Here is a 17,106-nt window from a genome sequence, read left to right on the forward strand (position 1 = left end):
TTGCCATAAATCGATGTTGGCCTATTCGTTAACTTGACGTTAAAAATGCCTTCGTACATGGCATTCTTTATGAAATGGTTTATATGAAGCAACCACCACGTTTTTATCAACAAGGGTTTTCCTAATCATGTTTGTCGTCTTCACAAATCCATTTATGGATGGCGACAAGCACCAAGAATATGGTTTGATGGCTTTAGTGCTGCACTATTTGATCTCGGATTTGTTCAAAGCAAAACTGATGCATCTATGTTTCTCCACTATGCTGACCATGATATCACTATTCTCCTTGTCTATGTGGACGTTATTATCATCACTGATTCCAGCAATGCTTTCATCTCAACAGTCCTCACCAAACTGCACAAGAACTTTGCGATTAAAGACCTTGGGTCATTACACTACTTCCTGGGGATTGAAGTTTACCGTGATTCTTGTGACATCCAAATGAGTCAAACAAAATATGCTCTCAGCCTTCTAAAGAAAGCTAATTTCCTTCTAACTAAACCGTGTTTATCACCCGTTGTTGCAGGTTCAAAATTATCCTTATATGATATTGGTGACCTTATAAATGCCACATCCTATCTTAGTCTCGTTGGTGCATTACAATATCTCACCATCACCAGGGGCGGAGCCAATTAAGGCTCTGGGGCACGTGCCCCCCCCCCCCCTCCTCACTTTGCTCTAAACTACTATATATAGGTACATATTTTTGATATATACATATACTTACATGGTAATTTTTATTAGTGCCCCCCCTCAAATTTTCAAATTCTTATAATTTCCTTTTGAAAAAAAAAAAAGTAACATATATCCCTTCTCCAAGTATACAATATATTTTTCCTTTTCTAATTTTTGTTTCCTTTTTCAAAAAAAATTTCTTTTTTCACTTATGTATAATTATGTATTTTTCTATTTTTTTAAACTTATTTCTTTTATTAATGACATTTGTGATTGTATTTAATTAAAATATTATTAATTAATATTTTGATTCTTATATTTGTAACTATATTGTTTTACAGTATTTATTTAGCATATTATTTTACAACTATTTTTTTCTTATTTGCCTTTTTGATTTAAAAAAATTATACTTCCTATTTGTCATTTTTTTTTTTTTTAACAAGTGCATTGTGCCCCCTCTGAAATAAAATTCTGGCTCCGCCCCTGACCATCACACGCTCAGATCTTACATATGTTGTGAATCAAGTTTGCCAATTCATGCATCAGCCATGTGAGACTCACTGAGTTACCGTTAAAAGGATTCTATGGTACATCAAGAACACTCCTCATTTTGGCATGCATCTTGTTAAATCTTGTGATGAACATCTAAGGGGATTTTCTGACGCTGATTAGGCTGGTTCTCCAGATAATCGACGCTCTACTACTGGCTTGTGTGTTCACTTTGGTCCTAACCTCATCTCCTGGGCCACTAAAAAGCAAACCATTGTTTCTACATAAAGTATTGAATTAGAATATAGGGCATTAATACACACAGCAGCTGATATCCAGTAGCTTACATTCCGTCTTCGAGAGTTGAAAATCGCATTACACCATCCTCCAATCCATCACTGTGACAATATCAGTGCTACATACTTAGTCTCTGATTAGGCTGGTTCTCCAGATAATCGACGCTCTACTACTGGCTTGTGTGTTCACTTTGGTCCTAACCTCATCTCCTGGGCCACTAAAAAGCAAACCATTGTTTCTACATAAAGTATTGAATTAGAATATAGGGCATTAATACACACAGCAGCTGATATCCAGTAGCTTACATTCCGTCTTCGAGAGTTGAAAATCGCATTACACCATCCTCCAATCCATCACTGTGACAATATCAGTGCTACATACTTAGTCTCCAACCCATTCGTCATGCCAGAACCAAACATATTGAGATTAACTATCACTTCTTAAGGGAATGTGTTTGTTCCAAGTGCTCACCAGAAAGCAGATTTCTTCACCAAAGCTCTATCGGTACCCCAATTTCAGCTACTAAGAGACAAGTTACTGGTTTGTCCTTGCTCCACCATCATCTTTAGGGGGGGGGGGGGGGGGGGGGGGGGGGAATGTTAAGATATTAGCTAATGATATATTGGATCAACCAGAAAATCAGGTCAAAGGGAAATCCAGATGGGTTTGTTGACATAAGTTTGTTGAGAGAATCTCAGATAGGTTTGTCGAGAGAATCTCTTTATCTCTATCTTATTTTTGAAACAATAAACAGATGAGCTTGTTGAGAAAATCTCTCCATCTCTCTCTTATTGTTGTAACTACAAATACACAATAGAACACAATCACTTTAGTGTGGTGAAAATTTCCCAAATTATCTTCTTCTCTCATCCATTCTCAATTTTTCACTAAAGCAATTCTAGCTATTGCACTATTATTCTGAACACCTATAACACAACTAGAAAAAATTTAGGAGTGGTAGAAATTGCCTAAAGTTAACATATGTTCCAACCAGAAGAACACAATTAGATTTTGGAAGTTGGAACACTTGTAGGAAGAACTACAAGGGACAAAAATAACGTGTCCACCCTTCGTACTAATCTTAAGCCATATTTATTGTGGCGACCTTGTAGACGGGTATGTGTATGCGTGTGCAGGTGGCACCAGTAGGCTACCACACTGGGCAAGCTACACGTGCACAATCTCACATCGCCTGGGTGTGAATGGGGCAAGTGCTATATGTTGATTTAACACCCTTCTATGACACAATGCGTTTTAAAGCCATGATGGTCGTGAACCCACCAGAACTTCAGAGTTAAGCGTATTTAACCTGGAGTAGTACCAAAATGGATGACCCCTAGGGAAGTCTCTGGTCCGGGAGAGTTTAAAGCGGACAATATTGTGTCTGGCTAGGGTGAGGGTTGCTACAAATGGTATCAGAGCCCGACCTAGCCGGAAGTGCACCCAACGAGGACGTTGGTCCCAAAGGGGGGTGATTATGGCAATCTTATGGGCAGGTGTGTGCAAGCGTGTGAAGGTGGCACCAGTAGGCTACCACATTAAGCGAGCTACAGGTGCACAATCCCATATCGCCTAGGTGGGGAGGGGCAAGTGCTATATGTAGATTCAACACCCTTTTATGACACGACACGTTTTAAAGACGCGATGGCTGTGAACCAACCAGAACTCTAGAATTAAGCATGCTTAACCTTGAGTAGTACCAGGATGGATGAGATGACCCCCTGGGAAGTCTCAGGTCCAGGGGAGCTAAAAGTGGACAATATTGTGTCTGGATAAGGTGAGGGTTGTTACATTTGTTGTCCACCTTCAACGCCAAACACCGAGCATTGACAAATGACTAATACCTTTAAGCAGATATGCAATGAACACAAAAACAATGTATGAGGCGATAATACAAGTACATATTTTTGCCCAAGAGCCATAAATTATTAAACAATTCCAAGAAAGATAAAAAAAGGAATTGATATTTTTCTTAATTTTAGAATACCAATGCATATGGAAACACCAATATTACCACAATACACCATGGAAAAATATATCCACATGGTGAGCAGGTATATAGATACATCACTTTCAAGTTTAAGACCCTTATTTGGAGCAATGATAAAAGCTTAGGATGTCAAGTGCAATCCAAGTTTGAGGCAAGCCACTTTCTCAAAGGATGCCAAGGTTAAGTGTGCAACCAGTTGTTGACACCCTTTTTGGTAAAATTGAATGGGTAGTGACGTGGCAGTGTTTGAACTACAGGTGGATGGTATTTTTCACGTGGATTAGAGTTTGAATTTCATGTAAGAGTGATAAAGATTGGAGACGCCTTTGAATTAGCTAATGGATAGGGATCAAGAGCTAGCATTTATCTTTTAGTTGATTTTAGTTAAATACTAGCGGTTATCCATAGATTAGTTTAATTCAAATTTATAGTTAGTTGGGTTATAAAGTTGTAATGTAAGTGAAATACTATGTGTATGAGTTGGTTTACGTATTTTTCTATACATAATTGTAGAGGCATGCTGTGATAGAGGTCCAGCACCCTCAGAATCTTTTATTATTATTGTTGCTTTCTCAAGCTCCTTCCCCATATAGCATCCTTGCTATTTCTCTCTCTCTCTTCCCCTCTATCTCATTCTCTCTGTCTCGATCTATTTCTCTCCCTCTATCTCTCTCTCTCTCTCTCTATCTTTCTCCCTATCACTTTCTATATCTATATTTTCTCCCCTTTCTATTCTCAAATTGTTACTATATTATTCACTCATGAACTCATAAGAGGAGTTTTATTGTTCTCTTTCTCTTCGCATCGGCTGAAAGTCAACGTTCTCAAAGAGACTTTAGTTGACAATTTACACTCGAACCACATTATTGGTTCTGGCACGCCCGCAACAGATCAATTTAGGATAGGCTCTAGTCAGCCGATTTTAGCGTCAACACTAGTCTATCCTTTTTGCATCCTGTATTGCCTGTAGCAGCACCTTGTGATGTTTTTTTCTTAATTAATGTTTCAGCATACATTCTATTTCCACCAAAAGTGAAAGAACCTTCTATATTAAGATACTTATTTTATATATATATATATATATATATATATATATATATATATATATAAGTAAGACAATTGTATAGAAGCGCTCAAAAGGAAAGCGAAGCCCAAGAGAACTACACAAGGCCAAATAGGGCCTCTAAACTTTCAAAGCGTCCAAAAAATCAACAATCTCCTCTAAAGATCTATAATTTATCCCTACAAACCAACTCTACAAAAAAGAGTGGAGATAATAGAGAACTTAAGCATAGAAATAGGATTCTCCTTTCCTTCAAAAGATCTCTTATTCCTCTTGAGCCAAATACACCACCAGACACACAAGGGCGAAACCCTCCAAGCATCCCAGACTTGGTCCCCGCTGTACAACCTCTCCAAGACTCAATCAACCCTTTGGATTATCTGGACATGACCACTGAACCCCAAACAAACCAAGCATCAAATCCCAACAATCCATGGCCATGGTGCAGTGCAAAAGGAGGTGATCCACCGTCTCCTCATCACAAAGGCACATGCAGCAACAGTTGACCACAACCTGATTCTTTCTCCTCAAATTATCCTGTGTCAAAATCTTCCCCAAAACAAACGTCTAAGCAAAAAAGGCCACCTTGAGGGGGCCTTGGAGTGCCAAACAACCTTCCACGGGAAAGGAGCCCCTGGCTCCTCCGTGAGACCTATAGAAGGATCGAACATTGAAACAACCCTAAGAAGCAAGAACCCACACCCAACCATCAGAATCTCCACCCGTGATCTCCTGGCGATACAGCCACTCCAAAAAACCAATGGCATCCTCAATCCTGAAAGTGCTTCCTGAAGCGAACATCCCAAGATGATTTCCCTCTATCAAGCTGATAGCAATTGACCACCATGGTCTGCTTATCCGTGGCAATCCTGAAGAGTCGAGAGAAAGCAAGAGCAAAAGGTCAATCCCCACACCAAACGTCCTCCCAGAAACTGATCCTACTACCTTCCCTAAGCCTTCCGAATGAATTTCCATACCTCCACACCCCATGGAATACGCACCTCAAGAGAGCTCCCCCCTTCTCTCCTCTCCCCAAATCTACTCGCTACCACCCTCCTCCAAAGCCTATGCCTCTTCACCCCAAATCTCCAAAGCCACTTCCCAAGGAGAGCCTTATTGAAAGGCACTAACCTTTTAAAGTCCAAGCATTCGACCCAGATTGGCCTGCACACCTACTCCCAGCTAATCAGATGCAACTTGAACTTCTCCCCAATTCCCCCCCGCCCAGGCGGCCGAAAATTTTCCTCTCAACCATAGAAAAGGAAATCTAGAACAGAGAGAGGAAATAAGTGGGAAGGCTTGAAAGGGTACTCTTTATCAGAGTGACCCTTCCACCCTTGGAGAGTTACTGCTTCTTTCATCCCGCCAGTCTCCTCTTGAATCTTTCCACAACCAGATCCCAACCCCCCACACACTTCGAGGATGATCCAAAGGGTAAACCCAAATAAGAGATAGGAAAGGAGCCAATACAACAACCAAGGATATCTGCTAATGACGCGATCTTAGGGACCTCCCCAACCAGCACCAAAACGCTCATCCCCACATTCAGCTTAAGCCCAAACACAACTTGGAACCAAATCAAAACACATCTCACATATCTCATCTGGGACACATCCACATTACAAAACACTAAAGTGTCATCCGCGAACATCAAGAGGAAGATCTCCAACTGATTAGCAGCATCTATGCCCACCCGAAAGCCTCTAAGAAAACCCAAGTCTACAGCCCTCCTCAACAATCTAACAAGGACCTCCATCACAATAAGGATAAAAAAAGGCGAAAGCGGATCCCCCGTATCAAGCCCCTCGAACTAGAGAAAAAAACTGTCGGAGCTCCATTCACATAATCTGAGAAGCAAGCACTGGAAATACAAAACTGAATCCATCTCCTCCATCTCATACCAAACCCTATCCTCTTCAACAGATAGAAAAAGAAGCTCCAACTCACATGGCCGTATGCCTTCTCAATGTCTAATTTACAAAGAACACCAGGAACCCCACTACACAATCTAGAATCCACACGTTCGCTAGGAATAAGGGTTGAATCCAAAATCTGACGGCCTCCAACAAAAGCATTCTGAGAGTCGGAGATGACCCCATCCAAAACTCTCCTCAATCTAGAAGCAAGGACCTTGGCTGTGGATACTCCCCACTAAACTGATAGGAAGAAAATCCTGAACATCCAACGCCCCACTTAGATTATATATAATACATATAGATTATATCATACGGAGATTAAAGAAGTACTGATTAAGGAAAAGAATCGAGTATAATCATAATTAATTTTAAACCATACATAATTCCAAACCTAAGTTTAGAAGACCATCTTAAGCATCAATAAGTACACTCTCAAAGCCCTACTTTCTGATTTATCATTCTAACCCTCAATAGAACACTATTTGCTATATATGCGCATTAGAGCCCCCTCTCTCCTCCTCTGCTCATAAAAAATTCTCTTGAATTCGGATTCATTACCATTTTCAATTTGTCAGACTAATTGACTGATTATCTCCAAAAATAAGAAAAATATCTGTTGATATGCTTAAATGAGTATCTTTTGCGGCACGTAAGATTTAAGAGAAATCACTTCCCTGTCTAAATAAAAACCAAAGGACAATTTGCTCAACACTAAACAAAAAGCAACCAAAAAGAAATTTCCAGAGTAATACCAATTGCCCGTTGCCCAGCCAATTTGAAAAGCAATGCTGCCTAATAAAACACATAATCAAGAATTAGGAAATGATAAAACAATATAAGATTCACAGAAGAAATGTCCTTGAACATATATAACATTACTCTTATGACTTGTGCATGTGCTCTGATCATGCTTCTTCGTTGTTCTTTCTCTTCTTCCTTTTTTAAATCCAATGTGTACCGAAAACGACGAGAAGCATTAAGAACAAGTGCTGCTTGCTGTAAAAAACCAAAAATCCATTTAGTTCAAGTAAAGCATTAAGAATTAATAACCCAATACACAATAAATCATCGAAACACAGTGCATATAATAATAATAATTTCAACAGAGGTAGCTTCAACAAAGCAAAAGACAAACAGCATACATACTTAACTAAATAGAACAGGTATCAAGAATAAATGGCATGACATTTGTACTTCTCACAAACCAAAATATAGCCTCTAGCATGATGGAGACAAAATTCATATGGCCTTGATACAAGTTTCAACAGAGAATAGCTATCATATCAAAACCCTATAACTAAGAAAGGTGAAGCTTGCTAATTACTCATATCTCAAAATTGAAGTCCTTGTAGAATCTCAACACAGAATAACTAGAAATCAATGTAAAGAGTTGAAGTCATTTAATACCATAAAAAATTGGGACATAGTATTTGAAATTAACAAAGAAGTATTTCAAAGTTTAAATTTTTATTAGAATGGATTAGTTAACTGTAAGAAGACAAATATAAATTGATGAGAAGTGTTTCCCAGTAAAAATCAACTCAGCGGAACCTCGGTCAATTACATGGGGATGGGTTCTGGACAAAATCCTTATGAGATTTCTGCTCTATATTGGCCATCAAGTTCATAAACAACCATGCCCTTACTCATAGCCTTAACCCATGTCAGTACTTATAGCTTACGGAATCATCAGGAACTGTTGCAGAATATGGGAACTTGTCATTTGGATTTACTCATAGCCTCGACCCATTTTCTTTTTGCCATCATTTTATGTCAACGCATTTAAACTCAAAACTTGTTAGTGTTTCTAGCTACCATAATCATTGGAAGCCGTTGAAAAGATGGGACCTTAGCAATTGACTTTACTCATAGCCTCGACCAGCATTCTTTTTTTGGCCTTCCTTTCATATCAACTCATCAAACTCAAAACCTGTCAGTACTTCCAAGATCTAATTACCGCAATCATTAGGAACTGTTATAGAAGACTGAACCTTCTTTTTCTTTGTAGAAGTGTTGGTACATCTTCTTCTTTAGTGCAATCAAAATTTACAGAATTTAAAATCCCAATTTAGGTGCATCTTCTTTAGTTCAATAACAATTCTATAAAATTTAAAAGCCGAATTTAACAAATATTACAAAATAAGTCCAAAATTTCTCCTATTCCCTGCTCTATCCTTATATCTAATAGGCTGTACGCACGAATATGAACGACTAGGGCTGTCCCCGAGTAGAGAAACATATTCAAGACCTGCCTTAAATGAAGTATTACCTTTATATTACACAACTAAAAATGTATATATTTCCTACATAACTGCGCCAAAGAGGAAAAGGAACTGAAAAGATATGTGTCAATATCGGTAGGTTTAAGCGATTCAGAATGACTGAAAAGACAAACAGCCAATTAAATGATCAAAACTTGTGAAATGGAGATGCTTTGTACATTTGGTTTATAATATTGACCAGGTTTGTGTAGTCAAACCACTAAGGAAAGAAGTAAAAAAGGAATAATCACGCTTGTCAATGTATATCCATACTCAGGTTCGTGCACCCAACAAGTATAATCACACATTTAAAAGAGTTCATGTAACATAAGGGTATAGAAGAAGAAAAAACTAGAAACTTCAACAATATATATGTGCCCTACCTACCTAGAAAGAACAAGACCCTATGTAAATAAGTGACGATAGTCACGATATCCATACTCTAGAACCTAGAAACATACCCATACTCAACAAATCCATTTAAATAAGTGACATCACTAAAAGAAATTCGTATGTCAGTTGTATCAAAAGTTTATGTAGCAATGCATACTTGCCTCTGGGCTAATGCCCAATGTTGTATATCTCTAACTAAGGCCACCAAAGGGTTATATGAAGAAGATATGTACATTACATAGGCTAAGATTAGGACCCAAAAGCTCCAAGTGGTTTATTTCTCATTGTTCAAGAACCACGAGTACCCCACAATAGCTTATGGAATAACCTAGGGATATTTGACTCCAAACCTGAATAAAAGGATTGGGAGACAAGTAAGCAATTCCTGCTCGTTAATAGCAACTATTGCCACAATAACCTTGCAAAGGGCTACGTTATATAAACTCAAATAGCATGTAAAGTGGATGCTTATCTAAGCTTCAGCGATCAAATTCATTGAATCTTCCAATCATGGGGCGTAAGACACAATTGAACAATCAAAGTTCTAATAATTCTTTTTATTTATTGTAAGCAAACAGTTTTAGTATATGACAATTGACATACTATATCAAAACATGATATCATCACTCGTTTTGAAATATTCATGTAGCAGTAGAAGCCAATTAAGGTAATATATTTAGAAGTTCTTTGTTATATAAGAAAATGTTCTTTTCTTCACTTTTAAACTTGTAATGCTTGGCAAACGGATGAGTCATGCACGATTTGTATCATGTCTCGTGTCTAATAGAAGTACTTAATTTTCTGTTAAGCATTCATATAACCTGAGAACAAAATAGTTTGCAACTTATCTTCAAGCAAATGTCACCGAAGATGTGATCCACACTACAAGCATACAACCATCTATGACCCAATAACACCTTACCTCGTACCTCACTGAGGGCACAGAGTCTCTGCATTCATTCAGATAGCAAACTTATTTAGTCCTACCAAAATAACTATGCAAGATCCCCAGGGTCATAGACTTGGTATCCTAGCCACCTTGACACCTGGACTCTCCTATATACATTTTGTTGACTGTTCTATCCACTTTTAGGTTGCTTTTCTTGCCCCCATCATTGCCACCAACCCACTATCAATCGTAGAACTTAAACTAAACAAAAAGGCCGATGCTCTCAATTGGTAACTCAAGAAAGAGAGGTTGCAGTATAAAACCTTGCATTATCCTCATATTATTACTTCCAAAAGAACCCGACAACATAGAACCTAGCATCAAGAATGGGTAAAAAAAATTCCACTCCAATACATTACAATGCAATAACAATACCACTTAGAGACTTAGAATAAATACGAGCCGGAAGTCCAGGACAGACTTTCCCATAGCATGTGAATGAGTTTGGGATCTAAAATATATGACCCAGATTCAAGCAAACTCGTGCCCTAGCCCACACGTTCCATTTTAAGCCACCAGATGTGGCAGTTGCAGAGTCTGCTATCTGGTTATCCATTTTCATAATTACTTTCGAAGTCCAGGCCAATTATTGATGGAGGGGAAAAGAATAGGCACTCAAGACCCAGCTCCTGCTAAGCTAACCTTAATAGCATTTTCTTTCCTTTTTGAATAATAATATATTAATTTTAATATAAATAATAAATACCGTTGATTAGGTAGATCAAATTCAACTCCAGATCACGCAACACGAATAGGAAGGCAACAAGCTCAAGTTGGACATTTTAGGTTTAACCGCTAAACCTAGGAGATACAAACTATATACTACAGTCTACAGTGGCAAAAGCTTTTTAGTTTGGCCAAAGAAAGTTCAAAAGGCTCTGAATAGATTTCACTAGAAAAATAATATTCATGTAGCGGACCTGACTGCAGATCAAAGCTGGGTTGAAGTTGACAAATATTTTTCCCATTCAGGTGGGTTTATGAGCACTACTTTTTCAAAGAAAATAAAAAATATGGGGTCTAAACTGAAATATGCAGGCATTACTGCAGTGCCTTCCCCAACTTCTAATTTTGTTAAAATATGTTATTGCTTCAATTAGGGTGTAATCTCATTTTATTTCAAAAGCCAAATATGTTGAAAGTCACTTTACTATTCAATAGTTAAGATCTACGGCTGACAGAGAAAGCCTCCTAATATCTATTCCGAACAGTGTCAACAGATCATCACAAGCGCCATACTGTTAAACTCCTCGGCATTCTGTTTCATTTTCCGAACAATGGGCTTTTCTCAGTCGATATATCGACAATGAATTTGCAGTAATAATTTCTCAGACAACATTGGATGCACTTATGCAAATGTGCACTTTATAAATGGAAATGCTGAAATAACCAATAAGCATTTCAACCACATCGCAATTCAAAAAATTAAAAGAGACCAATTTCATTCAAATCCAAAAAATTACTCATTACATTGTTTGATGTACAGTACATGCAACATTTGCAGGTGAGAGATACACACAAGAAACAACAAATGACATATTCAATTGTACTGAAAATCTTACCCTCCATCTCCTAAGCGTGTCGTGGGACGTGTTCTTGGGGTTAGCAATGTCGAAAGGGTCCGAAGAATCGTCCTCGTGGGCCCAACAGCTAGCACCGTCGCCGGACTCGACGTCGCGTAGCTGACCCATCACCGGCGGCGGTTTCATGGACGCATCCCTACTAGTCATTTCGACTCACGCTCTGTCGCAACAGAGATGGCACCGCAGCTGCTTCACGGAGCCACCCCAGGGAAGAAAATACAGCACAGCCACAGATTGGTCTCGGAATCAAAACAGTCCAAAACAATAAATGAAGTGCTTTTTGTGGTTCTATTGTTGGCAAATGGCAACGAAGCACGCGTAGCTGTTGAGACGAGAGGGAAAGAGGGAAAATCGGAGTTAGTGTTAGTTGAATGTTGCAGAAAAATCAGGAAAAATAGCAACGAAACAATGGAAATTGTGATTTGCGTTACTGATTTTGAACTCTTCCGAGAGACACGGATGATGATTATGCATGTAAATAGAAAGTGTGTGAGTGAGTGAGTGAGAAATAAAAATTATTCGTACTAACCCATTTACTACTTGATTTCTAAATTTATCCGTTTTTTCAAATATTTATTTCTGGTAAGAGTCCTGAGATTCACGGGATTTTAGGAGGTTAGAGGGAGAAGATAGTTCAATTAACAGCACGCCCACATTCACGTGACTCGCGCTACATGTGAAACGGTGTGTGCTACTTTAATGGCTAATTAAATAAAAAATAAAATACTCACGTCCGCATCTAAAGTATCCTTTAGCTCATGGAATGTTTGGTCGGAGGAAATAATTGAGGAAGAGTGATGGATAAAGCTTCCTGTTTAATTTAAGGGAAAGGACCAGAAGGAAGAAGCATGGAGGGATTATCATCCCATTCCTCCTCCGTCCGCACAATTTTGGGGGAGGGAGAGAGAGAAAATAAATAATTAGATATAAATATATAATTTTTAATTTTAACTTTTCCAAAGAAATTTAGATGAATATTTATCAATTATTATTGTCTACGGTGGGAATATATTAGTAAAAAATATATAAAAATTCTATTGAAAGCATTATATCTTGTAACTTTTAGTCCCACATCATAATGTCTCCAGTCACATCAAACAATTGCTATCGCGATATGGGTTGCTACCCACGTCAAGCAGTTAAATTGATTAAAAAATAATCAAATTTCATGACATTTCTAACACTGTGAGAGCAGTAGTGGATGTCATTACTATTGGAATTTATATGCCCTGGCATAGCAAATTCTTATCTGGATTGTATTGACATATGTTCCTGACATATCTGAAATATTTATGATTTATATAATTGGTAAATTTAATGTATTATGTTTCAATTCACTATGAAATTGATAGTATCCAGTTAATTACAAGAAATATTTATATATATGTATGTGATGACAATCAATGCATTATATATAAATAGTAATTATATATTGTTCATAGTCGGTAATTATGGATGGACTCATAATTAATTAAGACTTGAACTGGATCCGCGTTAGGTTGAGATATATTGCGAGAGCCGTCGTATGCAATTACTCCCTATCACCGTCATGACATTTGACTCTTAAACATGAGAAAAGTATAGACTCTTTTATTAATTAATAATTACTTTGATTTGTTCGGCGGATTCTTCGGGATCCTTAGACCGACACTTTGGGTAGTTATGTAATTAATAGTTAGAGGGTTATATTTTCAATATTTGCATCATTGCTACTTGTATTTATTTTGTATTGATTATGGTTGATCACAAAGTAAATTCGAAGGCCTTCGTATGTTTTTAGACAAAATGATTTATTATATATTTATTTATTTAAATTATTATTTTTGTCAAACAAATGTTTTATTGTGATCGAGCCAGAAATAATCAAAGGTACCAAAATAAATATATTAATTAAGTAGTCGGATTGATGGCTATATTTATCCGATAACTAATTATGCATAGAGGGGTCAAAGTGCAATATTGACTTAGAGGTTATTTATTATTTAATTGGAGTTCAATTAATTTCTTTTAGTGGAGTAGAAATTAATTTATGAATTAATTGAATTGGGTACATGGACCGGGCCAATTATTAATTCATTGTAGCCAATAAAATAATAGGCCCAATGGATTCTCACTCATAGCCCAACTTGATATTGGAATCATATTAGATTTGAGACATATGAATTAGAGATGGAAAAGGATTTGTTGTTTCCTTTTCTTTATTTTTATGTTACCTATAAATATACATGGTCTATGTATATTTTAGGGGGTGATTTTTATGAGAAGGAAAAAGGAATAAATTTTCTCTCTCTAGAAAATTAGGGTTTATGTTCTCATCTAATGGAGGCTCCCACAAGCCTAGTTTTCCAAGGTCATTCAAGGAGGCTTATGAGTGATTCCTAAAGGCAAGACCATTACCAAGAAGATGGAGATCCATGGAAAAGATGTCTAGCAAAAGGGATCTACAATAAGTGAGAACATTCACTTTAGAGGAGAGATCTGAGGTTTACTCAAACCTTGATGTAAGTATTCAATCTTTTAGTTGAATAATACATCATATTTTATTTTATTTTTTGCATAAAACTTGTCTCTATGTGATGAATCAAGATCTATGAATTTAAATCCCTTGAAAAGTTTTTAAAACTAGCACGTTTCCCAACAATTACAACTTTAAAAAAAATCAAAAACTTGTTTGTGATTCATAATGCGAGGTTTGGTTAGAGGGAATGATGGAGGGGAATGGATAAGAGGAGGGGCGGATGAATTTTTTTTGTGTTTAGTTGAAAGAAATGTCAGAGAGAAAAAGTAAAGACTTCATCCCTCCTGCCAAATTTGGGGGAAAAGAAGTAAAGAAAGGATGACTACCCATAAGTATATAATTTATAATTTTAACATTTTCAAACGATTTGAAATGGATATATGCCTTTTATAATTTTATTGGATGAGGTTGTGTTGGTAAAAAAAAATATTAAAACCCTTTTTCAATTCCTTCTAATCAAATAAAAAATAAAAAAATCTCATTCCATCTATATTTTATACTATCCATTCTATTCAACCAAATAAAAAAATAGATAAACATCTTCCTCACTAGGGATGCCATGCATTCATCCCTCTCATTTTCTTTTTCATTCATTTTTTCATCCTCCAACTAAATGAAGTAAACAGTTTACTATGAGTTTAACTTAAAACATAAATTTAAGTTCAAGTCGTGGTGTTTGACGTTGGATTGAGTACAAGGGTTTGTGTGGCGACCCATGTGGTGAGAGTGATGTGGGGCGAGTGCAAGAGACATTAGATGAACTAAAGATGGTACAATTCCACATCACATATGTGAGGTAAAGGTAAAGTGCTTATATGTGGTAATTATATTTCTAAGGACTAGTTTGGTGTGGTTGAATGAAATAAAATGGAAATAGAATGACCATTCTCATTCTCATGTTTGGTTGCGGAAAAAAACCTCTCTTGTCTTATTTTTCTCTCTAAAAATGCTTGTAAAGTCTCACCTACCATCGTAACCGTCACCCCACAACTACCGCCCACCATCCTATTATTATAAAACTCGTTATTCATATATATATATATATACATACACACACACACTAGCAAAAAAGCACGTGCAGATGCACGTGTTGTAAATCTAAGTTATTAATAAGATTATAATAAAAAAAATTAAAAATTATTTTATCAGTGATTAAGTTGATAAATTATAATTTATTTGATTTGATATTTTTCAATGTAAAGCAAAGAACATGAAAATATAAATTCATATGTCATTTATATCACAAATGAGCTTCTATTTTTAATTTGCATTTTTGTTACTTGTATTAAATATTTTTTTAATTTTATCACACTTCTATCTATAATCATTCTATGTAGAGAAATCTCAATAAAGTAATTCTCATATATTTTCACGTTCAAATATTTTAAATGATCATCATGTATCAAAAGATATCTTATTTCGCTTCTTGGGCTTTAAACTCAAAACCATGTATATTAAGATATATTCTAAAATTTAGATTCTAATCAATTATATATATATATCATTTTGTAATCTATATGGATCAAGCACAAGAAAACTCAATAATTGTTAATTTATTGAACGAAACCTAACAATCCTTTGATTACCACTAAAATATAATTGTTTATATATATATAATTATCATTTTGTAATCCACATGAATCAAGCACGAAAGGAATAACCTTGCAGCATTTTGCATTGTAAGAAAGAAGACACTTATTCTTTTTATAACATTATAACATTTTTGTTAATACTTTCCTTTCATGGACTCGAGTTTCTCGAGATGAACGAACTTTCAAAAAATAAATACAATGGAGAAAGAAAAAAGAAAAAATAGCAATCCAAAACTCACAAAAACAAGTTGACATACAAATACCATCTAAATTTTTTCAAGAAACGGGACCAAGGAAGATTAAGCAAAAATGTTTTAAAAATTGAATTAACAAATACAAATCAAATGAAAACCAAAACAATTGAAGGCTTTGGATAACATGAACAACCAAACTCAAGTCCTCATTAGGACCAATATATATATATATATATATATATATATATATATATATATATATGTACATGTAATCCAAAGGAAGAATACAACAAAATACTTATATTCAAATAAGTACTTCAACATTAGTACAAGAAAACTCAATAATTATTAATTTGTTGAACGAAACATAACAATTATTTTATCATCACTACGCCTAATATTAAAACAATTAATATGAATTCATCACTATGAGTTGAACTGAGTAAATGATTCAAAACAAGCAAATAACTTAACCAAACTAATTGATGCTTTTGATTTGTCGCGCATGAATTCTCATCCTCACTACCAAAGCTAATTGATGAAATATGCTCATTGATACTTCTTCTTCTTATGATCCCTACTTGTAATGCTCTTGTTAACATCTAATCTTGCTACACCCTTAATATTGGAGCTTAATCTTGTAATTTTTACCTCTATTTATATAATAGACTTTTAAGTTATTGTTCAAAATTTTAAGAGACATCAAATACTATTAAAGTTTGAAAATTTCAAGAATTACAAAAGTTTTGCATTAAATATAAAAATAATAAACTTTTAATCAAATTTAAGGTTAAATATTCCAAGAGTTTGTACACGTTTTGTAGTCCACTTTTAATGACACCATTAAAAACATGAAATGAAATTCAAGTAATTAATGTCCATTAATACTTTTTAATGAAATTGGATTTAATTTAAAGTGAAAAGAAAGAAGAGTTAAAAAATACTTGGTTGGAGATTTTAAGTATCAAAATAAAAATAATACAGTTTTAATAAAATTTAAGGTTGAAAATTCCAAAGGTAACATTTCACTTTTAATCGGATTAAAAACTTGTTTTTTTGGTTTTCCTCAACTTTTTTCATAAAATATTAGGTCATATATAATATATACACATTTATAATATATACACATTTATAATCTATATTATTTATGAGGCATGATTCATTATGCTTTAATCAACTTTTTTTG

The 17,106-nt window shown here is 35.6% G+C and overlaps 1 protein-coding gene across 1 annotated transcript in view; it reads right to left on the reverse strand.

Annotated features, from left to right (window-relative positions):
- Positions 1–12,527, reverse strand: part of LOC132284907 (calcium-transporting ATPase 9, plasma membrane-type) — a 34,790-nt gene extending 22,263 nt beyond the window's left edge. The window contains exons 1-4 of the mRNA XM_059787050.1: positions 12,348–12,527; positions 11,596–11,938; positions 7,310–7,426; positions 7,183–7,222 (exon numbers count right to left, since the gene is read on the reverse strand). Coding sequence (XP_059643033.1) covers positions 7,183–7,222; positions 7,310–7,426; positions 11,596–11,763 — 325 coding nt within the window. The 5' untranslated portion in view covers positions 11,764–11,938; positions 12,348–12,527. The remainder of the gene's footprint in view (positions 1–7,182; positions 7,223–7,309; positions 7,427–11,595; positions 11,939–12,347) is intronic.
- Positions 12,528–17,106: the final 4,579 nt, after the last annotated feature.

Source organism: Cornus florida, unplaced genomic scaffold (genome assembly GCF_030987335.1).
Source record: "Cornus florida cultivar Cherokee Brave unplaced genomic scaffold, ASM3098733v1 CherokeeBrave_3.0.0_Hap2_Chr11, whole genome shotgun sequence".
Taxonomy (NCBI): Eukaryota; Viridiplantae; Streptophyta; class Magnoliopsida; order Cornales; family Cornaceae; genus Cornus; species Cornus florida.